This window comes from Thalassophryne amazonica, chromosome 22 (genome assembly GCF_902500255.1).
Source record: "Thalassophryne amazonica chromosome 22, fThaAma1.1, whole genome shotgun sequence".
NCBI classification, from domain to species: domain Eukaryota; kingdom Metazoa; phylum Chordata; class Actinopteri; order Batrachoidiformes; family Batrachoididae; genus Thalassophryne; species Thalassophryne amazonica.
Genome location: NC_047124.1, coordinates 17870692 through 17895059, shown reverse-complemented (window position 1 = coordinate 17895059; position 24368 = coordinate 17870692). Strand labels below are relative to the sequence as shown.

The 24368-nt window shown below is 39.9% G+C and overlaps 1 protein-coding gene across 3 annotated transcripts; it reads left to right on the top strand.

Annotated features, from left to right (window-relative positions):
• LOC117503782 (putative adenosylhomocysteinase 3) lies at positions 1 to 20820 on the top strand. 3 transcript variants are annotated; one of them, XM_034163029.1, is made up of 16 exons: positions 2 to 136; positions 2160 to 2300; positions 4083 to 4183; positions 4273 to 4375; positions 5157 to 5251; positions 5566 to 5672; positions 7484 to 7600; positions 7687 to 7750; positions 10312 to 10400; positions 10503 to 10573; positions 11224 to 11318; positions 13296 to 13394; positions 14225 to 14293; positions 14435 to 14513; positions 16154 to 16274; positions 17300 to 20820. In XM_034163029.1, exons 3-16 carry the CDS (start codon positions 4085 to 4087, stop codon positions 17304 to 17306), a joined length of 1215 nt encoding a protein of 404 aa, XP_034018920.1. In that variant the 5' UTR covers positions 2 to 136; positions 2160 to 2300; positions 4083 to 4084; the 3' UTR covers positions 17307 to 20820. The 3 variants fall into 3 exon arrangements, with proteins under 3 accessions (XP_034018921.1, XP_034018920.1, XP_034018919.1); XM_034163028.1 differs by having other exon boundaries at positions 2157 to 2300; XM_034163030.1 differs by lacking the exon at positions 17300 to 20820 and having other exon boundaries at positions 1 to 136; positions 2157 to 2300; positions 16154 to 16278.
• The last annotated feature ends 3548 nt before the right edge of the window (positions 20821 to 24368 follow it).

The window sequence follows — 24368 nt, the reverse complement described above, 5'->3', positions numbered from 1 at the left end:
CCATGCCTCCCTCTGTTTCCCAAGCAGATTCAGTTTGCAGACCAGAAACAGGAGTTCAACAAACGGCCCTCGAAGATCGGCCGCCGCTCGCTGTCCCGCTCCATCTCCCAGTCCTCCACAGACAGCTACAGCTCAGGTGCAGACACTCGCTCATGATATCTTCTTACTCGCTTCATTTTCATTCCAGGAACAATGCATGCATGCGCTCAGCCTGCCCGGTGCACCCGCTGCTGCACGGTTCATTTACATGACTTTTAGGGCACCGATTATCCACTTGGACACCGTGTCTGGCCTCCGTTGCCACTGTCAATCTCCTCTTATGTTCTTCTCTTGCCGTCACAGCTCTTGTCTTGCATCTTTGGCTCTTAGGCTCGCATTCTTACACCCCAGTTCATGTGAAACATGGCGTGGGAGGATTAGCCGCTGGCCGCCTACTGGAGAGGGAAACACGGGCAGAGATCAGGGTGGAAGACTTGGCTCTCTATTTCCACTCCTCTCTGCTGTAATGACTAAACAAAAAAAAAAACTCACATCCATGAAACCATGAAATTAAAGGCTCTCCAAAAGCAAACATCCTCAGTTTTTAAGAGATTAACAAGGACAGTATTAAAACATGACGTGACCCTCTGATATTGATTCTGTGCTTTCTTTAAGTGAGCCTGTAAACACTTTTTGTAGTGGATAGACGGTGACTAACAGCTCCATAAGGAGGATTTCTTCCTTTTATCTAACTTCTACAACTTTATATCTTTTAGGATTTGTCCAGGTGGTTGGATAAATTGTGTACAACATCATCTTGTCTTCTGGCTATTGTGTACTGCTTTTGTAATGGGGCTATTCCTCAGAGTACAGTTCCTTCCCGTTAATCCTGAATAGCAAATCAGGGTGCATTTTGAAACATCGTAGTAATTTCTTGATCCATCTTTGTCAGTCTTGAACAAACTTGGAATATGTAGTAGCTACGACCATCATCGGCACCAGATTTGAAATGTGGATCCAGTTTTTCATCCCGATCCTCGAAATCGTTGATAGTACTTAGTACCTTCAGGGTATTCGTAGTCTTAACGGCTTCAGTCATGTTCGAACCGTGTTGACTACAGCTTTAAACTTGTTTGATCACGCTGCAAATGGCGGTAAAAATTTGAAGCCAAAGCAGCGTTTGTCACGGTTTTTGTTCAGAGTATAACAGCTCGAGCTCCTTTCTTTTGTTTTCGGGTACATTGTCAGGTCTGCACCTTTTATAAGCCATCTTGTTAGGAGGCAAGCTGGATTAAGCGGTTTCACCCTGTTTTTGCCCTTTTTGGATCATAGACGAATCCGGTCGCAGTAGAATGCCACCTTGTGGAATATCCCTGTTAGATTTGCAACTTAACCAAATAATGATAAAACACTGCATCAGAGGTGACTCTGCGATTAATTTTAGTTGCATTCCTCAAACCATTTTCTCCACCAGCACACTTTTGTTGTGTCCTCTCACTAATCACCACAAGTATCAGCACATCCATTTGTGCAGCCTCAAAGACCTCCTCGGCTCACTCCCTCTCCCACACTTTTCTTCTCTCAGAACAGAGATTTTTAAAGATTTTTTTCCCGGCCTTACTCATGCATTGTTTCCTTCCCCCCCACTCTCCTGGCACAGTACATAGTGTTCTTTGAGTATTGTTACAGTACTGGCAGGGCACCCAGTCTTATCAGGTGGCACTGCCACTTTGAATGGTCTGTGGGAGTAGCATTGGCGTCATACCTGTTTTACAAAATCAGCACCAAGCCTGCTTAGTGAGTCAGCATGTGCCAGACTCATCTCTTTAATGTGGGTGATTTGTTCACAGCTGTTTGCACTTTGCAGCACTGTGTATATCTTGCACAGAAAACACTGATCTTTAGTGTGCATGTGGTACCGTGAGTCATCATGGTTACATACTGTATTTACACTCTCACTGCCATAACTATTTGGAAACAGGTGACTGCCATAACTAATTGGAAACGGGCGGCGTCTGCAGAACCCATCCATAGCCGACCAAAGTTAAATTGCATGTTTGAGAAAATGACACGGTTTACTCGAGGTGGAGGAGCGCATTACGGAATCCGCCCTGCTTAAAAGACCCGGTTTTGAGCGCTGTGATCACGCTGACTCTGTTGTTTGTGTGTCTTTGCAGCAGCGTCATACACAGACAGCTCTGACGATGAGACGTCTCCCCGAGACAAGCAACAGAAGAACACAAAGGGCAACGGAGACTTCTGCATCAAAAACATCAAACAGTCCGACTTTGGACGCCGAGAAATTGAAATTGCAGAACAAGGTTTGACAGTTTACATGGCGAATTTTAATCTTGGCTATTAATTATTAATAAATGTAATAATGATTGTCCTGTAAACAGGATTATCCCTGCTCTCTTAAGCCCCTTTCATACATGCACACTAATCAGTAAATGTTCCCGCCCCTTACGCTGTATAACGTATGTTCCAAGTCTAATAAAAGTGACCTGATGTAACTTTGGTTCCATGATACATCTGCAGCTTTCTCTGATATTGAAGGTTTTCATGACAAAAAAGCATCATAAGATGATGTCACTGTAGGTGATTGTTACAGCTGGGCAAAATCTACCTACATTGATCAGTAAAATGCAAAACCTTTCCACCATCGTAAAATGCTACACTAATCATCCATATCAATCGCTGTTTCAAGCGTGTGTCTAATCCATTTATCCTGATTATATGCTTTTATAACTTGTTAAATTATGAAATGACAGCAGAGAAGCGGTAAGCAGGGTATTGTTTTCACTGGTGTGTGTCTGTCTGTGGACAAGATAAGTCAAAAATGGCCACATGGATCTCTTTCATACTTGATGAGAATAGTACTTAGATAGGTTGAGGTGATTAGATTTTGGAATAGGTTGCTCAAAGATCAAGGAAAACATGAAAAAATAAACAAACTCAACAACTAGGGAACCTAGCTAGATTATCTAAAGCAGCCAATCACATGGCAGGAACTCAGTGCATTTAGGCATCTAGACGCGGTGAAGCTGACTTGCTGACTGAGCATCAGAATGGGGAAGAAAGGGGATTTAAGTGACATTGACTCTGGCATGGTTGCTGGTGCCAGACGGGCTGGTCTGAATATTTCAGAAAGTGCTGATCGACTGGGATTTTCATGCACAGCCATCTCTAGGGTTTACAGAGAATGGTCCGAAAAAGAGGAGATATCCAGTGAGCAGCAGTTGTGTGGCCTTATTGATATTGGAGCAGAATGGGCAGACTGGTTGAATGGGTGACTGCGTGATATCATGTCAATAACGGACCAACATATCTCAGGAATGTTTCCAACACCTTGTTGAATCTATGCCACAAAGTTCTGAAAGTAAAAGGGGCTCCAACCTGGTATTAGCAAGGTGTGCCTAATAAAGTGGCTGTGATTGTATACTGATCAGTAAAGTATTTGTGATTGACTGGTGTGCATGACATCAAAGTGAAGTCACCCTTAAGTCATAGTCCAAAAACACCAACATCTGCATATTTACTTGTACCTTTATATGGTGGTGTGTAGAAGGCGCGCATGGTATTGATGCCTTTCATTGTTTTTGAGCTGTTGCATGAACAAACTGGAGAGGATGTACTCATTCCTTACCTCACTACATTTTTACAGCATACATGCCTCGGGTTTCTCCGACGCCGAGAAATATTTCTACATTATTGCAACAGATAATGCAGCGTGTATGAATGGTTTTTGAAAGAGTGTGTACAGTGAACCCTTGTAGGTAAAGTCTAACCAAAGCTTATTCTGCCGAGATGCTCTCCTGCCACCTCCACACTGCTGGTGTCCATATGTTTCCTGACCACCATTTAAAAAAGGAAAAAGGGAAAAAAAAAAAAAAACAGGACATGAACGCATTCATGCCGTTCCATAATTGGCTCACACAGAACATTCAGAGAGCCTCAGCTGAAGCCTGCAGGCTGCTTTCGCAGACGCACACACTCGCGCTCTTCTGTCCTCAACACCAGTAACTCTTTCAGCAAGTTGAATATAAATGATACAGAGACTGGAACTTCCTAACTGGCAATTGGATTCTTGCCTTCACTTCCAGAGATGCCGGCCCTGATGGCTCTGAGGAAGCGAGCACAAGGGGAGAAACCCCTCGCTGGTGCCAAGGTGGTGGGCTGCACCCACATCACCGCCCAGACTGCTGTGAGTACAGAAACACAATCAAGAGCTACTCACGTCAGCGACTCTCCACTGAGTCACATTTCACCTTTTCCCCCCGCTCCTCCTCTCAGGTGCTGATGGAGACTCTGTCAGCTTTGGGGGCTCAGTGCAGATGGGCAGCCTGTAACATCTACTCCACCCAGAATGAGGTGGCGGCTGCTTTGGCAGAGGGAGGTGAGACATCAGCTGTCTGTTCCATTCATGGAAGACTACCATTATTGTTCCCTTGACCACCCTAGATCCCTCAATTCTGGTGGGAAAATGTAGGATTTATTTATTGATTTATTTTAATTTAAGAATTGGAACAGAATTCAGTTTTTCCCCTGATCTTAGAGGATTGCAAAATTTTCTTTTCTACACTATTTAAGTCCAAATGCTGAGGATAAATTTGAGATCAATCTTTTCACAAGTTAAACTTAGCGACACAGAACCAAAAGCTTAGGTATATTGAATCCCTGCCTGACCAGAGGATCGTCTGTTTGATTCCCTGTCACACTGGAAATTCTTTAAGGTGCAGCTGGGAAAGGTCTTTAACCCCAAGTTGCTCCCAGTGTTCCGTTGAGTGGCTTGTGTGGCAGCATGCTGACATCGGTGTGTGTTTGTATTTGTGTGAACATATGAATGGGTGAATGTGAGGTAGTAAAAGTGGACATGCAGAAATTTCATGGACTAAACGTGTACTCGCAGGCTGACTGAGCATGTAAACGGGACAGGAAAAGCTCCTGGCACAGAGGGAGTGTTGCTTCTTTCTCTGCACAGGAGGCTGTTAAACCACAAAATTTTACATCAATATTTGTTACTGCTGCTGTACTAATGTATAATATTGCACCACCTTTAAATGTTATTTTTACCTCAACCATTTCATATAACATTCATAGGTGCAAGTTTGCTGATTTTCTCTCACCTGATTCAGTGTTCTTCTAATTTTGCACTCTATTTATAAACTCCTTTCTAGGTTTCAGTGTGTTTGCTTGGAAGGGTGAGTCAGAGGATGACTTCTGGTGGTGCATTGATCGCTGCGTCAACGTGGAGGGCTGGCAGCCCAACATGGTAGTACAGTCTAAATAAAACTTTCAAAAGCATAGGGAGGGGGTGCTTTTTTTCTTCTTCTTCGTTTTTTTTCTTTTTATTACTCTAGCCCACATTAACAGTGGGTGGTACTTGTAAGAATTTTTTACACCAGGTATTTTTGTCACAACTGGATGTGTGTAGAGCACAAGGAGGATTGCATACTGCAGCCTAATGTAGAAGCGTGTTGAAGTTGCCTTTTGAGAATATGGGCAAAATACAGAATGCACATTTATTTGTTTATCTGTTATATCCCTTACTGTTTTTCAATGGGTTTGTCTCTTACTGTCTGTCAGATTCTGGATGATGGTGGAGACCTGACTCACTGGATCTATAAGAAATACCCCAACATGTTTAAGAAGATCAAAGGCATAGTGGAGGAGAGCGTCACTGGTGTGCACAGGTATGACTTCAGAGCATCTGTTGTCTTTGCTGGTCTCAAACTGGCGTTTCTGCTTAAAATATGAAATATTACACGCGATCAGATGAAGCTGGTTGTTGTTTGAGGGAATGTGCATTTTCATGCTAACACCACCACCTAGTGGTGAGACTTTTCTCCAGTGGGCTGTGATTGTGTTAATGTTGCTGCTTTAAATACAACCCCTGGCAAAAATTATGGAATCACCGGCCTCAGAGGATGTTCATTCAGTTGTTTAATTTTGTAGAAAAAAAGCAGATCACAGACATGACACAAAACTAAAGTCATTTCAGATGGCAACTTTCTGGCTTTAAGAAACACTATAAGAAATCAAGAAAAAAAGATTGTGGCAGTCAGTAACGGTTACTTTTTAGACCAAGTAGAGGGAAAAATATGGAATCACTCAATTGAGGAAAAAATTATGGAATCATGAAAAACAAAAGAACGCTCCAACACATCACTAGTATTTTGTTGCACCACCTCTGGCTTTTATAACAGCTTGCAGTCTCTGAGGCATGGACTTAATGAGTGACAAACAGTACTCTTCATCAATCTGGCTCCAACTTTCTCTGATTGCTGTTGCCAGATCAGCTTTGCAGGTTGGAGCCTTGTCATGGACCATTTTCTTCAACTTCCACCAAAGATTTTCAATTGGATTAAGATCCGGACTATTTGCAGGCCATGACATTGACCCTATGTGTCTTTTTGCAAGGAATGTTTTCACAGTTTTTGCACTATGGCAAGATGCATTATCATCTTGAAAAATGATTTTATCATCCCTAAACATCCTTTCAATTGATGGGATAAGAAAAGTGTCCAAAATATCAACGTAAACTTGTGCATTTATTGATGATGTAATGACAGCCATCTCCCTAGTGCCTTTACCTGACATGCAGCCCCATATCATCAATGACTGTGGAAGTTTACATGTTCTCTTCAGGCAGTCATCTTTATAAATCTCATTGGAACGGCACCAAACAAAAGTTCCAGCATCATCACCTTGCCCAATGCAGATTCGAGATTCATCGCTGAATATGACTTTTATCCAGTCATCCACAGTCCACGATTGCTTTTCCTTAGCCCATTGTAACCTTGTTTTTTTTCTGTTTAGGTGTTAATGATGGTTTTCGTTTAGCTTTTCTGTATGTAAATCCCATTTCCTTTAGGTGGATTCTTACAGTTCGGTCACAGAGGTTGACTCCAGTTTCCTCCCATTTGTTCCTCATTTGTTTTGTTGTCCATTTTCAATTTTTGAGACATATTGCTTTAAGTTTTCTGTCTTGATGCTTTGATGTCTTCCTTGGTCTACCAGTATGTTTGCCTTTAACAACCTTCCCATGTTGTTTGTATTTGGTCCAGAGTTTAGACACATGATTCATGTCAGTCCACTTGGTGCAACAGCTCTCCAAGGTGTGATCACTCCTTTTTAGATGCAGACTAACGAGCAGATCTGATTTGATGCAGGTGTTAGTTTCGGGGATGAAAATTTACAGGGTGATTCCATAATTTATTCCTCAGAATTGAGTGAGTCCATATTTTTTTCCCTCTGCTTGGTCTAAAAAGTAACCGTTACTGACTGCCACAATTATTTTTCCTGATTTCTTATAGTGTTTCTTAAAGCCAGAAAATTGCCATTTGAAATGACTTTAGTTTTGTGTCATGTCTGTGATCTGCTTTTTTTCTACAAAATTAAACAACTGAATGAACATCCTCCGAGTCTGGTGATTCCATAATTATTGCCAGGGGTTGTATATGCATGATGAAATATTAATAGTCATTTAAACATTGCGTTTTAGGTTGTACCAGCTTTCCAAAGCAGGGAAGCTTTGTGTTCCAGCTATGAATGTCAACGACTCGGTGACAAAGCAGAAGTTTGACAACCTTTACTGCTGCAGGGAGTCCATATTAGACGGGTAGGAAAGAATCTCCTAAACATGCTGTGTTTCCAGATAGTTGGGGGAAAATATATTCCCAGTAATATGATTCTGTCTCTCTGCAGACTGAAAAGGACAACTGATGTTATGTTTGGAGGCAAGCAGGTGGTGGTGTGTGGATACGGAGAGGTAAGAACTGTCACTTAATAACATATACGAGGGCAGGTAAGTTAACCAGTCAGTATACTGAATGCATCTGCAAAACAGTGTAATGGTGCTTCGAAGTAAAGAACATAATTTTCCACATACTGCAGGACTTGCATTAAAAAAATCAAGACAGCAAAGAACAAGTAGAATCACAGCAAGGCTTCGGCCAACATATTGTCCTGATGGGGCACAACACTGAGTACCAGTTCAAAGTCCAAAGTGGGTATTGGCATGTCACTAATAAAACCAAATAAATAAGTAAAGATGCAAAAGCAGAAATTTCCAAAGTAAATCACCATATAAAAGGCTAAAGAATAGGAATGTCATAAGACAACATACATTCAGGATGATAAGGCTTCTATGACTTTTTCCCTTTGTCAGAATTAAAAGAAAAAAAGTTTCCATATCTTATCAAAAGTAGAATATTTACACTTAATTATAAAGATAAGCTTTTCAAGGACAAGAGTTTGATAGTCTGGCAAGCCAAGCTTGTAAATGTGGTCTTGTGATAGATCTCCAGGATTTGACTGTTTTGCTTGTAATAAGCAGTAGAAGGCCTTTTTCTTATCTGCCTTGCTTATATTACAATTTACAGGAAACATTCTCATAATTTGGGAGCATAATGGTAGCAAGATTGGTGGTATATTATAGGTTCCCATCAACCATTTCAGGTGGGTGATTATGGATCGTGTTTGAGCTTTTAAGCAGATGTTCTGTCACTACTCAAAAGCAATTGCATTGACCAAATACACCATGGCATTCTTTTATTTTTTAGCACTTCAAAAACTGCCCCTCTCAAAATAAGACAAATAATCTGAAATCTAGCCAAATTGTCTTGTATTAAGCAATAAAAAACTGCCAATGGGGTAAGAAAAATTTACTTGGTTAGAATTCTCAAAACTAGGGAACTGTCTAGACACTGAATAATCAAGATGTGCCTTAAAACTAGACAGAATTCTTATTTTAAGATTAGCTTCTGTCTTAAAATAAGTAAAACAATCTTGTTCCTTTGCATGGATGATTTGAAATCCATTGCATTTCCTTGTTAGTGGTAAAATACAGCTTGATATTAGCTGGAAAAACTTAAGAAAAAGTGAGATACATTTTCCCAAAATAAGATATTTTTCTTATGTAAAAAATGCTTGAAAAGATTATTTTTCTATTTCGACAAAATTATGTAAAATTTTCTTTAAAATCAAGAAATCAGATCTCTCTTGGAGTGGTGATTTACTGCTATTTCTTCCACACACGTGAGAGTAGGATAAAAGTGTCTGATCTGTAAATATTTAAATCATTGCTTTGGTTGAATATCATATTTATGGCTCAAATGTTCAAAAGGCATAAGACTGTTGTTCTATGAATAAATTAGCAATGTTACAAAAGTGTTTATCTACCAAAATTTTGAAGTCCATGTCAGTCTTACTGGAAGTGAAGCAATTCTTTCCTCAAATTGGAAAAGAAAAGCAGGGACAATGCTGCTTTTTTCAGTTCTGTATTTATGTAAGTTCTTTTAGTTTTGCTAAGTATATACATGTATAAGAATTGAGTGGTAGAGGAGACGTGTCTTTCAGCGTTTAACTGGGCCAATAGTGTGTTCCTTGAGAGAACCAGCAGAAGGCAGTAGCAGGTTGGGCTGTCCAAAAGTACTACTGAAGATTTAGAATTCTCAGACCACCTCTTTCATAGCGCAGGTATGGAGAAAACAAGCATAGTCTGGTCTGTTTAAATTTTGAATTTCTTCTGTAAAAATGGTTTTCAAACATGTCGTGTAGCACTGTTATTGGATCTCAGCAGAGCCTGAGTCAAACCGTGACAATGTCACTCATGGGTTATTTAGTGACGGAGCAAGAGAATTTGTATTAACTGTGGAAATATGCACTTTGAAGTAAATAAAAAGTCCAGACTACACTGTATGTTGGTATACATTTTAATGCACAAAAGATATAATTAAATTATTGTTGTTGTGTTAGCCTTCAAACTCTCCAACTTACTGGCAGACGCCAGACAGGACGAAAGTGGAAAATTTGGGTAATGTTACAGGAAGAACAACAGAAAAAACAATTGAGGCTGGTTTCCTTTAGGTGGGGTTGTTCTGCACTTTTAGTAAATCTTGGCCTTTCGTCCCGTTTCTCAGTTTCACTAAGTCCTGGTTCCTGGAAAGAGATGTTTAACAAGGAACTGCTCCAGTTTTTACCACGCTATCATACTGTGAAAACTAATGTGTTTTTGAGCTGTGTGCATCATGTGATCTGACTCATTCGATCCTGGTGTGTTTCATAGACGATATTAGAGTGTGTTGATCAAGTAAAAGTATCACGGCATGATGCAGTCATTCCAAGATCATGCTTTTTGACAGTAATAACAGAATAGCAAACGGAGAGCCATGTGGACAGAAAAACAAACTTGCCGGAGCTTACCTGTAGTTTTTGGTTGTCTGTGCAGGTTCCAGTCTTGGTTGCATGTTTTGTTGTGTTGTTTCAATGAGCAGTATGCCGCTCTGTTTTATGTTGTGTTATAATATCCTGTGTTTGTGTCACTGTGAGGTGGGGAAGGGCTGCTCTGCTGCCCTCAAAGCGATGGGGTCCATCGTCTACGTCACGGAGATCGACCCCATCTGCGCCCTTCAGGCCTGGTGAGGCTCGCGCTTCCACTTCCTTTGGCCTCAACGACACAGCTGAAGCAGCAGGCACGTTTCTGTGGTCTGACGCGCTGTTTCCTTTCTTCCCGACCACAGCATGGACGGCTTCAGGCTGGTGAAGTTGAATGAAGTCATCAGACAAGTGGACATCGTCATCACCTGCACAGGTCGACTCACGCAGCCCGCATCACTCGTCCACCTGCGACACTGTGTGCAGGCCCTGAGAAGACGCGATGCGATTTGATTGCCTCTTTGCTTCATCAGTGCGTGCTGCTGACAGCCTGAAGTTTGGGGGGGGTTGGTTATCGGGGCCAGATTTCAACAGGAACAATAATGGGAAGATAATTAGATGGAGGAAGATAAATGATCTTTTGTGAAAGAATGCTGAGGGGAAAAAAAAGAAATGGGGCAAACATTAGCACTAATAAGGCTGTGTACTGTTGGCTCCATTAAGCTCCACTAATTAAAACCCTACAGCGCAATTCAGGAGCATGTGCACGTGTAATTAGGAATCCTGCTCTCAAGAACAGTTGCATAACAGTAAAATTGTAACAATGAGAACGCGCGTTGGCTGTCTGTCGTTTTATTTTTATCAAACGTCGCATTCACAGACTTTGAATCGTATTTTGTTAAATAAAAATAAAATTGAACTCTATGGGGTCCTAATTTGGCAAAATAATTCACCTTCAAATTTGAGTTGCATTTCAGATGGTTGTTTTGTTTCTGCAACCTTTAACACATTTTTTTTCACCTTATATGGTGTTAACCTTAGTGTATTTGTCCTTTAACCTCTTTTTCTGTCTTTTCACTCCATTAGGCAATAAGAACGTGGTGATGAGAGAGAACCTGGACCGCATGAAGAACGGCTGCATTGTCTGCAACATGGGTCACTCCAATACTGAGATCGATGTGGTCAGTTATCAGCATCACATATTTATGCACAGTTTTCTTTTTGTTTTTTTGTTAAATACACAACAAAACACAGGATTCAGAAACATGAATTCTGACAAGGTGTCTAACAGAATGTTCAATACTTGCAACTGTGTTGCGAGCTGGGGCTGGTAAAAATGGTTCCAGCATTGGCACTCTAGTTTAAATTCAAATTTCTGAAAAATTGTAGACGTTATTTTGTGTATTCTACATTGAAAGTAGTAGAAAAGGTTAAAAAATGCTATTATCTCAACCAATAGTTTGCCTGATTTCTTGATTTTTAACAAAGTTGGATGCATTATTATTTTACTCCTATGCAAACTGAAATTGACATCTCACCATTTCTACGCTTTATACCTTATAACTCAAAAACTTTAGTCTGTAGATGGTACAAACTAGAGCTTTTTAGAATCTTTAGGATCTGAAGAATTCTGTGGTTTACTTTTCAATGTGACTGGAGCATTTTAAAATTTCCTAAACTGGCCACGACTCCCACTTTAGGACAGTCAGGACTGAACTTACACCATGGAACTGCTCCTGGTCCTAAATAGCAAGCAACCAGGCCATCCTTCCTTCTCAAATGTAACCCATCTGTCTGCTGCTGTCAAATGAAATATGGCCGTCCCCGTGGCTTTTTTCCAGTTGTTGGACTCCTCAACACTGAGACACCAGTGTGGTGGGTCATGCACAGAGAAATGCACCACATGGTTAAAATGTTGCAATTTGTGTTTACTTGTGATGCAAGTGACACGCTTCATCTGAGTCTCTACAAGTACCTGCTCGTTTCACAGTCATTCCAGTGGAATCCAAGAATTCGCAGAAGAGACCTAGTTACAAAGTAATCTAGCCATCACCTTAGGGCCCTGTCCCACTGGGGAGAGGATTAATTGCACATGAATTGAGTACACAAATTACGGGCATTCGTTGTCGTCCGCAACAAAAATGGCTAAAAATGACAAATGTCCCAGTATGAATTATGGATATATTAATAATGTATAGCGAATATATGATGAACAATCATATATTGTATAATGCATGTAGTGAGGAAACGGATCCGACGCATTGCGATTATCACGGCAGTATTAAATCTGTTATAAACATAGGAATAAATACTGTAACAGCTGCACACAAGAAGGAAAAACACGCAACTGTTTTATCAAGCCTTGACAGTGTAAACAAGTCAAATATTACCTTTTTAGATGGCTCCAGCTGCAGCTTTTATTCAGGAGGTGATTAGAGCCGTTTTCAACAGCCAATTTGCAGAATAAAATGATTAATCCGCCACGAAATAATTATTTTATATAGGCAGCATCCAGCACAGACCGTGTAGCAGCCGGTAGAACAAAGAACGGTGTCCAGCTGTGAACACAGCACATCTGATTTGCATCCGCCGCAAAGCAGACGTAATAAAAATGCTTTATTCGTGGCCAATCTGTATGCAGTCGCTACAACTTATTTTAGTTCATGATGTGGACATGATGGGCACGCAAAATATCTGTTTTACACACTGTCCCAGTCTGCTGCCAAGCCTCAAATCCCTGTCAGTTGCGGATATCAGCAGATGACGGCGAATATACAGTGCATAGATTGTGTGTATATTGAGTATGTATGGAGTATGTAAGGCAAAATTTTGTGCAGCTCAAAATCCTGTTAACGGAAAAACGTGCCTCCGCAGACAATTGCGGACGTGTGCGGGTGTCGGCCGACTCATACAAGCATGTTTCACGCATATTGCAGATGTTAAGTGAATATGAGCCAATTTTGTGTGCAATCCATACGCAAATCATCCTAAACGCCAATGGGACAGGGCCCTTAGGTCAGTGTCCAAAGTCTCATAGCAATGCAGTAATACAGGAAACACCAGGGCCCAAAAGGATTGAACCTTCATTCTCCTGCAAAGATATCTGCATCACCACAGCACCTCTGTCAAGGCAACTCACTCATGCATTCTTCTTCCAGGCGAGTCTGCGGACTCCTGAACTGACCTGGGAGAGAGTACGCTCCCAGGTGGACCATGTCATCTGGCCAGACGGCAAGAGAATAGTCCTGCTGGCAGAGGTACAGACGCACACAGAACCATCCTAGAGCCATTTCAAAGCATGCATCTGTACAACAAATTTAAATTCCAACAAAACAGCAGTAAAAAGATCATAAATCAAAGCAGCCTGATGGATTAAACAATAAGCGTGTAAATGTCTGCAGAAGACTATCAAGACATCGGAGCAGTTTAGCATAGCCTCCAACATAGATCTGCACAACCTCTCTGTCCGTGTAACAGTTTTAAGACTCTGTGTGCGTGTGACAGAATGAGAGCAGCGCGACTGGGTCAGACCGAAAAATTTGGCATCCCGTTGTCACCTTCGTCTCTTCAATAGTTTCATCTGCAGCAGATTTCAACAGACCTACCCCCAAAATGTCGTTTACCTGATACTAAAGTACATCACACAAATGTTCAGTATGTCTGAGCTTAAGGGACTTTGTCTCATTTGTAGCAACAGAAGAATTTATTCATGCTCATTCTTTTTAAAAGCTTGAAATTACAGTGATTTATTTTTTATAGGGAAGTCCTCAATCCACCATCAGCAAGTAAACTTCTTCCAAGTATAAAAAATACACTCTCGTATGGCACCACTGTGATCACATGGTTCAGTTCGGTAGCTAAAATTCTCCTTTTAAGATGAAAAAGTCACAAGCCTTCACAAAATTTCATTAGAAAGCGTTTTATTAATGGAGAATAACTTCTTAAATGTCATGCCAATTAGCTTGACTTTTCCAACGCTTACCAAATGTCATGTCTCCTCACTGCAAATGATCTTTCCCTCAGCTGCAAATTTATTCAGTCTGTTTTTTGTTTTGTTTTTTTGCACGTATTGAATATTTCTCTTCAGGGTCGTCTGCTGAACCTCAGCTGTTCCACTGTGCCCACTTTTGTGCTATCCATCACAGCCACTACCCAGGTAGAACAACCAGTTAACATATTAAAGTAACTTATTTTTGTATCTACGTTGAAATGTTTCTTCCCCTTTCCTGGTTTATTTTTTTCTCTTCTCGTAGGACCAGCGCATCCATGACTGACACTTATGTTTTTTTTTTTCCAGGCGCTGGCTCTGATAGAGCTGTACAATGCCCCAGAGGGGCGCTACAAACAGGACGTTTACCTGCTGCCCAAGAAGATGGGTAAGAGTTTTGAAGAGAATATATATATATAAAAAAAAAAAATCCCAGCTGTGACAACTAAACTTTAAAACTGATTATTTAAAACTGATTATGTAGACTCCTCCTCACTGTATGACCACATGCTTACAGAAACATGCACACTGGATATACCATTGAAAAAGCCTGTACGTTTGACAGCATAACATCATTTTGAAGCAAGTAAACATGGTGGAAGAATTGTTTGTTAGTCCATAATAAAGCGTTTCAGGCCACACAGAACCATAAACAAGAAGAATCCACTAGACAAATGAATCAAACACAAGGACAGAAAGCATAAATATAAACTAACAATTATTTTTGTTATCCTTTAATCTAGTGGTTACTTCTTTCATTTCATCTAAATTATTTTTTAATAGTCTATTGAATGTTTTGAATGTTTGTTTTTTTAGTCTGTCATCCTTTGGTTAATTTGCCATTAAATCATAACTATAAAATGTACCAACAACTTTCAACTTTGCATTCAAATATTTTGCCATGTAGTCACTTGACAAATATTTAAAAAAATTCCAATGTATAAAGGATATAAAGCACCAAAAATAAAAAATACAGTCATGGAAAAATATGGAAGAAAATCTTGCACGCAGGTTTGCCTTTCTTGATCTGCAAAAATAAAATCCCATTGTATTTCATCGGCCTGCAACTGGCTGCTGTTTTTTTCTATAAGTTTATTTTCTGCATTAATCCATAATTGGTCTGTAAAATGGTGAAAAATACTGATCAGTAATTTTGCTAAGCCCAAGATGACATTAAAAAAAGCACCTAAAACAATTAATCGATGACAAAAATAGTTGATTAATTCAATAACTGATTAATAATCGATTTAGTGTTGAATCAAGTATTGTGCATTTTAACAGCTTTTGTGTTCATTCTGAGAAATGGCAAAGATAATCAATTGTGTTTATAACTTCTTACCTGTGATGTATACCTGTTCATTGGAATATTTAAATCTCTGAATAATTAGTTGGTTTTCAGAATTTCCGAGTAAGTCTTCAATGTATCAATCACAAAAATAATCATGATTGCAGCTCTAAGCTGTGAGATAACGCAAACACAATCAGATGAAGAGCAGCGCTGTTCAGAGAAGCCACCAAACATAGTGATGGCCATGAAGAGACTAGTTTGTTTTTCCGTTTAAAAAAACTCTGCAGTCGTGTTACATCTGGCACAACAGATGACACATTTTTGTTCAGTCATCTCCCTGGACAGCAAAAACTTCAAAGTCAAATGATTCAGCCCACGGCATGTCTGTCACACTTCTGTGCGGTTCCTCTGTGTGCGAGAGAAGAACAAATACACAGTGAAGAATGTGGGTCAGTCTCCCAGTGACAGCATGCACGCACTGACGGAAACATGGTGGAGAGACAGAGCCAAGAAAGTGCTCCGTGTGCGCTGAGGGAAGAATTGATGCATGTGGGAAAGTCAAAATAAGAAACACAAAGCAAGTTGACCCAAAACCAGATCAAAAGAAGGACGCACATCATTCAAAGGAAAGAGGAAATGGGAAAGGGGCTTTCCATGTTTCTTCCTTCCTTCACACATTAAGGAGCTGTCCACTTCTTACATGTCTGACTGTGTCACATTCTTTGTGTTTTCACCTCCAGATGAGTACGTGGCCAGTCTACATCTACCTACATTTGACGCACATCTTACAGAACTGAGTGACGAGCAAGCAAAGTATCTGGGTTTGAACAAGAACGGGCCCTTCAAGCCAAACTACTACAGGTAACAAGAACACCTCAGCAAATTGATGTTGTAAAGAAATAAAATGGCTCAGCACATGAGGAGACCGGCAGCAGCCAGAGCGCATCAATACGTACTCTGTCCTGTGGCAATAAGCGCAATACAGTAAAGCTCCGTATACCACAGTTCTGAATTCCGGCGCTCCACAAGGTTGTAATCTCGGCCCTTTGCTGTATAATCCATATATACTTATGATTGTATGGCTAAGCATCCTACAAACAGCATTGTAAAATTTGCAGATGGTACAAGTTGCTTCACAAGGGTAATGTCTAACCTTACCAACCCCTCAAGCAAGCACGTAGGCAACAGTGGTAAGGAAGAAACCTCAAGCAAACCGTGGTTAGTTTTTTTTCTGGAACACAGTCAAAAATGACGCACTGATGTGAAAAAGTCTGGTAAAAATGGCAGTACACTACATCTAGAAATAAGCATTATTCTGACTTTTTGCAACTTGTGGACTTCTAAATTTGACAACTTTCAAGAAGACAAAAACTCGCACGGACCGGTGATCTTAAAAAGGTATTATGGTGTTGTCATACGTGTCAGCTTGTCTGGCTGTTATATAGACACGGGCTTCCTGTATACATGTGTCCGTAGCTTTTGCCGTGTGATCACTCGGGATATTTGGGAAATGGCTTCTTCTTCACAATCCTCCCTCGACAGTTCAGAGGGCGTTGAACTTGACCACCTTTTTCTGGTTCAAATCTGGGTCAGCACTTAATAATAAGTTCATCGAACAACTGTCTCGCATGAGTTAGGAGGGCACCATCCCAAGCACTGGTGCTTTGGGATCGATCTTGTGATATTCTTGGTAGCTGTCGCGCTATTAACTTTTGTGCAAATGCATCATTGAGTCTTTGGCTACCTTTGCCGGTCATAGGACTTAATGAAGAAGTGTCCTTCATGAATGACCTGCATTCAGGCCATCATGGATCAGATCACCGTATAAACTTAGACAGTAACCGTGGCAACAGTTGTTTTCCTGACTCCCGCGCTTTCTCTTCCAGGTACTAAACCAGTGTTGAGGATGGACCGAAGAAAATCCAGAACTCACGAACCACACAAACCCACACAGGGAGAAGGAGGGATAGAGGACAGAGGAAAGGAAAGGAGGACAGAATAGCCAACACTTCTGATTAATATACGAGGAGGAGGGGCAGAGGGGCGTGGCAATCCCAACCCTTTTGCCAGTTGCTTTATTTATTCACCCTCGTCAACAATAACCATATCGTTAGCTGTAACCTTGGAGCCGCTCCAGGCACCTGACACTCGCTCGCTCCCTGCTGAGCGACATCTTCCTCTGGAAGACGTTTCACTTCCACTCGTCACATCGACAACGTTACTCTCTCATTCTACACTCATTTGTGTGTTGAGTTCTTTGTCCACCCTCCATCCTTTTTCCCCCCCCTTCACCAGATCTTTTATTAGCTACAAAAGGCGTTAAAATTATATATACTTTATAAAAAAACAAACAAACTCGATTAAAAAAAGTAAGTGTGAATGAAGACTCATTGAAGATGGAGTGATGATGGACACTTTTCCAGTCCTTTTTTATTGTCTTTTTCTACTTGTTTTCTCTCTCTCTCTCTCTCTCTCTCTCTCTCTCTCTCTCTCTCTCTCTCTCTCTCTATATCAATTTGCAAAGGTGGGGTTAGACCTAGTGGGAGGGGTTAGATGGGGTGACAGGGTCCAGTCAAATGTCATTTTTAAAAAAAGACATTTTTAAAGCATACTCTGTTTAGACTGTAGTTTTATCTTCTTTTTTTTTTATTTAAAGAATGACTGCACAGTGATAGGTTCGTTCCAAATGTCACTCAAATCCACCGCAAAAGCATCTCATTGGCGGTTCAGTTTCTTTTTGTTAAGAGCCGCTCACATTGCCAGTGTTGTCATGAAGTATTTCAAGCTACAAAGCATCGTTACATATGGACACCCCCCCCCCCCCCCATCCATATGCTATACTGTGTTACCAACATGGCAGATTGTCAAATAATTAGGATATACTGTATATTTAAATATAATATAGAAAATAAGACTTTTCTATCTTTTTTTCTTTTTTGTCATCTAACGTCATTATTGTTGGAGGAAGAAAGCGATGCATCATGAAGTAAGCGTTGCAAAGAGAAGTGTAATAATAAATGTTCCCTCTTTTAAAAGCTGTGAAGGAATATTTTAGGGATACCAAATCTGCCGGTCCGGTACTCGAGTAGATCTCTTCAATCAGGTCCTCAGTATATGGTGCTGATTAGAGTTACTGTACTTGCCATACACGCTGGAATGCTCTGGTACTCATGCTTCGGCTACTCTTACACCTGACAGGGTTCAGCTCCACACATTGCAAAAAATTCAAAATCTCACCGAGCGTATTTGTCTAAAAATATCTAATTATATTTAACAGAAGGAAAAATATCACTTAAAGTAAAATTTCAACAAGCCGTGTCTGTGAAAGTCATGTTTGATGTAATGCTTCCTAATGCTAGCAAGATGAGTTGTCGTAACTAATTTCAAGAAATCTTGTGTGAATTTTCACTTGTTCCATTAGGCCCCATTTAAAAAAAATAAAAAAATAAAAAAAAAATAAAAAAAATTATCCCTGACATCAGAAAAAAAGTGGTGAGGGAGGGCATATTTTTTATTTATTTTTCTTAGAAACAGGAATATACGTCATTTCAAACCTGAAAAACAACACGTACAACACCTGCATACCAAGTAAGGAACTGAAAATATCATTTTTAATGTAAATCTTGTTTCCATGTTGAATACAGTCAGTGTATTGCACGCTAGGAGTGTCATAAAAATGCGTACTGTGTGTGAGTGACACAGAGCACCTGACTGTGGTTGTCAGTGATCATCTTTGGCCAAAGCACACTTGCCACCTAGCGGACATGCCAGTTCTTGCACCAGCTGTACTGCCGTCAATGAAATTTGCCAAAATAATTTTTTTTTTAATTTTATTTTATTTTGATGCGGTCTGCTTTTGGCATGCGGGTAGAGATGATAAACTAATGTTTTTATGGGGTGTTAGCAGACTTGTTTTCATGTTTAAAAAAACAAATACCTGCCAATGGAACAAGTAAATATTCTTGAAAAATTTCTTGAAATGAGTTGCAAAAACTCAATTAGTGATATATGTTACCATTGTGTTAAAACTGTTACATCGTTAACAAATACAGAAGCTTAAAAATTTTATGGTGAGTCAAAAAAAAACTTGTTTAATCTCAGCTGTGACTCAAAACGATGTTTCTAAGACTCTTATATTTTAAGATGGATTATTGAAATGCAGGTTCATTTAGTCTTATATTAAGTATAATTAGATTTTTATTTTATTTTTATCTTGAAATCAGACAAATAGACTTGGTGAAAGTTTGCGTTTAGAACCAAGTTCTCCCAAGCAGGCACACCACTCGGGAAAAGTACATTTGGCACAACTCCTGGTGGACTTGGTGAACACTCCATCCTCAAAGCTTGCAGTAATTCTTTCTGTGTTTGCCGTGAAAATTGAACACTGAGGTGCTTAGAGCTGACATTGAGTCGAATGCAAGGTGGCCAGCAGTCCAGTCGAGCATCTTAAAATTTTGAACGTTTTTCCGAGTCATGCTGATCTGTGCTGAACAGCACGCCAACATACACGGGACATACACAAGCTGTGCTGAGGTGCTGCTCTGAGAAACTCTTGGCCAAACTCGGCTATATGTACAAGCTGTTTGAATGGCTAAATGTGTTAGGCTTCATAATTTAGCGGAAATCATAGACTCATCCATTCAGTACGCTTATCATTTTGGGAAATTGTCACCCTTTAAAAATCTTCTGACTCAACTTGCTGTTCCTGATGTGTTTTTTTTGTTTTGTTTTTTTTTCCTTCTTTCTTATACCTCTCCATCTGAGACTGCGGTATAAAAACTTGTATCCTCAGTGCCACACCTGCACCAATCAGAGTCTCCACACACCTGCTGGGAGCCGCCGGCAGCTCGGCACTCACAGAAGGAGATCAAATTCTCCACCAAAATAAGCAGCTCATTATGAGCACGTTACACACAGAAGATTAATTTGACTTTTTTCGGGGGGGAATCAACTCAGACATCATGGGACATAACAGCGATACCATCCCTGTATGTAATGTTAAACACCAACGGAAGCCTTTAAATTTAACTTTGGACAAATCATAAGAATTTGAAGTTGTGTAGAAACCACCTTGATGAACCTGTTGTGCGTCCACATGCCACCATGTAACGATAGCGGCCTGTGCTGTGTTGCAATGTCACTTGTGTTTGTGCACATCCGTGTCTGATCCGTCCATCTCCGTCTCCTCATGCTATTGAAAATCCTCCCTTAAAGTAGGGCGGCCCGCTACTTCTTAGAACTGTCGCCTTAGTTTTTCCCTTTTGTGTTTGTGTGTGTGAGAATGTGTCTTACGTGTATAACTTCTACAGCAGTGATAAACGTTTCCCAGGATTTACAGATGTTGAGCGTATGGCTATGTATGTACTGGATATTCTTATGATGATATGATGTTTTATTACTGATGGGTCATAGTTAAAAAAGAAAAAAATGTATTTCTTTTTACAATTGTCAGCATGGTATGTCATATTGTTGAAAGTTCAATAAAGAAAGTTGGATAAAAAAAAAAAATTAATCCATTAGCATATGCAGTGACGTTAACAGTTTGTACCAGTGGTGTTAGACCCCTGTGCCAGTTAGCAAGACCATTTTTCCAATGGGATATGGTAACTGATGTTATCATTAGCATATGCAGTGACGCTAACAGTTGGCGACAATCATACCGGACACAACACAAACATTTTTCAGATGGGATATGGTAACTGCTGTTATCGTTAGCATATGCTGTCATCCTAGCGATGATTTGATATTGATATTAACACGTTTAACTACAGTTACTGTGACGGCATCTGTTAAGCATTAACTGTGGTTACCATATCGCATTGGGAAATTGGGTGATTCTACAGCCAAATCTGGCCATATTTGAGTTTACCGTTAAAAGATTTGTTCTGACCGCAATTCCGTTAACATACAATTACCCAACTGGCTATGCTAGCTGACTGGACGGCAGTTGGTGCTAACCATTTCCAGTTAGCATTTTCTTAATTACTGCCATGTACAGTAGTGTTCAGAATAATAGTAGAGCTATGTGACTAAAAAGATTAATCTAGGTTTTGAGTATATTTCTTATTGTTACATGGGAAACAAGGTACCAGTAAATTCAGTAGATTCTCACAAATCCAACAAGACCAAGCATTCATGATATGCACACTCTTAAGGCTATGAAATTGGGCTATTAGTGTAAAAAAAAAAAAGTAGAAAAGGGGGTGTTCACAATAATAGTAGCAACTGCTGTTGACGCTACAAACTCAAAACTGTTATGTTCAAACTGCTTTTTTAGCAATCCTGTGAATCACTAAACTAGTATTTAGTTGTATAACCACAGTTTTTCATGATTTCTTCACATCTGCAAGGCATTAATTTTGTTGGTTTGGAACCAAGATTTTGCTCATTTGCTAGTGTGCTTGGGGTCATTGTCTTGTTGAAACACCCATTTCAAGGGCATGTCCTCTTCAGCATAAGGCAACATGACCTCTTCAAGTATTTTGACATATCCAAACTGATCCATGATACCTGGTATGTGATATATAGGCCCAACACCATAGTAGGAGAAACATGCCCATATCATGATCCTTGCACCACCATGCTTCACTGTCTTCACTGGGAACTGTGGCTTGAATTCAGAGTTTGGGGGTCATCTCACAAACTATCTGCGGCCCTTGGACCCAAAAAGAACAATTTTACTCTCATCAGTCCACAAAATATTCCTCCATTTCTCTTTAGGCCAGTTGATGTGTTCTTTGGCAAATTGTAACCTCTTCTGCACGTCTTTTATTTAACAGAGGGACTTTGCGGGGGATTCTTGCAAATAAATTGGCTTCACACGGGCATCTTCTAACTGTCACAGCACTTACAGGTAACTCCAGACTGTCTTTGATCATCCTGGAGCTGATCAGTGGGTGAGCCTTTGCCATTCTGGTTATTCTTCTATCCATTTTGATGGTTGTTTTCCGTTTTCTTGCACACGTCTCTATGTTTTTTTTTGTTTGTTTTTTTGTCCATTTTAAAGCATTGGAGATCATTGTAGATTAACAGCCTATAAATTTTTGCACCTGCGTATAAGTTTTCCCCTCTCCAATCAACTTTTTAATCAAACTACGCTGTTCTTCTGAACAATGACTTGAACGTCCCATTTTCCTCAGGCTTTCAAAGAGAAAAGCATGTTCAACAGGTGCTGGCTTCATCCTTAAATAGAGGACACCTGATTCACACCTGTTTGTTCCACAAAATTGACAAACTCACTGACTGAATGCCACACTACTATTATTGTGAACACCCCCTTTTCTACTTTTTTTTACTAATAGCCCAATTTCATAGCCTTAAGAGTGTGCATATCATGAATGCTTGGTCTTGTTTGATTTGTGAGAATCTACTGAGTCTACTGGTACCTTGTTTCCCATGTAACAATAAGAAATATACTCAAAACCTGGATTAATCTTTTTAGTCACATAGCACTACTATTATTCTGAACACTACTGTAAATAGCAGTATGCTCCACATCCCGGAATTCCCAGGAGACCTTCATTGTTATTGAGGAGAAAAAATTCAATTTTAAGAGGTGACAGTTATCCCCGTCTGTGTGCCCAAATGTCTGTGTTTGTAAGTATCAGCCTTATTGTGTTGTAGGCCATGGTTGCTTCGGTAACAGCTGCCTCAGGATCCTAGCCTCGGTGGAGAAAATTTTTATTTTATTTTTTAAAGTCAGCTGTAAGATGACCACCATATGGGTGGGAGAGGGATGACACCAGCATCGTATATGTATATATATCTGTATACAGATAAGACAGCCTTTAAAGTATAGGAAGGAACTCCTGTATTTATTGTTGTAAATCCTCATACAGTATAAAACGGGCAAAAATTCTCAAACGTTTTAAGTTGTCTAAGAAAACCCAATGTTTAAAAATTGCAAGTGGTAGATGAGCAATAATTACGAATTCTGTAATCTTAATGAATAAAAATGTAAAAAATTGTAAATGTTTTTGTGTATTTTTTAAACATATGAGTATATCATATATACATGATATGTTTGTTCAAACTGACTTACAGTAATGTATTTTTCATTGTCTTGACGCTATGGATGGATGCTATGTCCATGTATGTGCAGAGACACAACCATTAATACGTTGATGCTGACCATATGGGTAAACCCTCCATAGTAAAAAAGTCAATTAACTTTTTGGGGGGACTTTTGTGCATAAATTTTCATGAACATGTTTTTCCTCCATAGTATTGAATAGTAGAAAGTGATATTTTGCAGTAACACAGCTGACTCATCAGTCATTGCCTGTATCTCTGTTCTTGGATAGGGTTATTGGAATGTGTTGTTCCAGCCTGTTTTATTTGGCTGTGTTGTTGGGAAGTGCAGCTGCTGTGGCCTGTCACAGTCATCTCTCACAGGGACGCCTCTGACATCAGTCTTTGTTTATTCTTGACACACAAATCGGCATCACACGGATAAATTGGTGCTGAACACGCAACACACCGGGTGTCGCAACACAGCACTGATTCTGACCATTTATGCTTTTCAACGCAAATAAAACATGTTACTTGAAATAAGGATTTAAAGCATTCTGAACCATTGCAATATTGGGGGTAGGGGGATTTAAGGACATACATCCATATATTTTTTTTTTTAAACAATATGTTGGATACCTTTTTGTGCAGCAATGCTTATTTTAAAAATACATTAAATTCAATGAGGAGGACCACTATTAAGGCTACAGTATGTAGGTTTTAATGTCATCTAGTGGTGAGGTTGCAAATTGCATTATGGCGTCACAACCGCGATCAACTTAACCTTCACATTTTCTCTTCTTTTGCAACAGGGATTTATCCTCTTTTGACTTTGCTTGTAATAAGCAATGTGTGCGATCCTCCTTTTTACAAAAATTAGGGTTGTCAAACAGCCTGCACCAGTAGACTGCATGGGAGCAACCACTGGTCTTTCTTTCATTTTAT

Bases quoted from the DNA above. Each gene is read 5' to 3' on its own strand.
- LOC117503782 (XM_034163029.1), top strand. From the start codon at position 4,085: ATGCCGGCCCTGATGGCTCTGAGGAAGCGAGCACAAGGGGAGAAACCC. The intron at 11,319-13,295 runs GTCAGTTATCAG...TTCTTCTTCCAG, and splicing joins CCAATACTGAGATCGATGTG to GCGAGTCTGCGGACTCCTGA. The intron at 14,514-16,153 runs GTAAGAGTTTTG...TTTCACCTCCAG, and splicing joins CCTGCTGCCCAAGAAGATGG to ATGAGTACGTGGCCAGTCTA.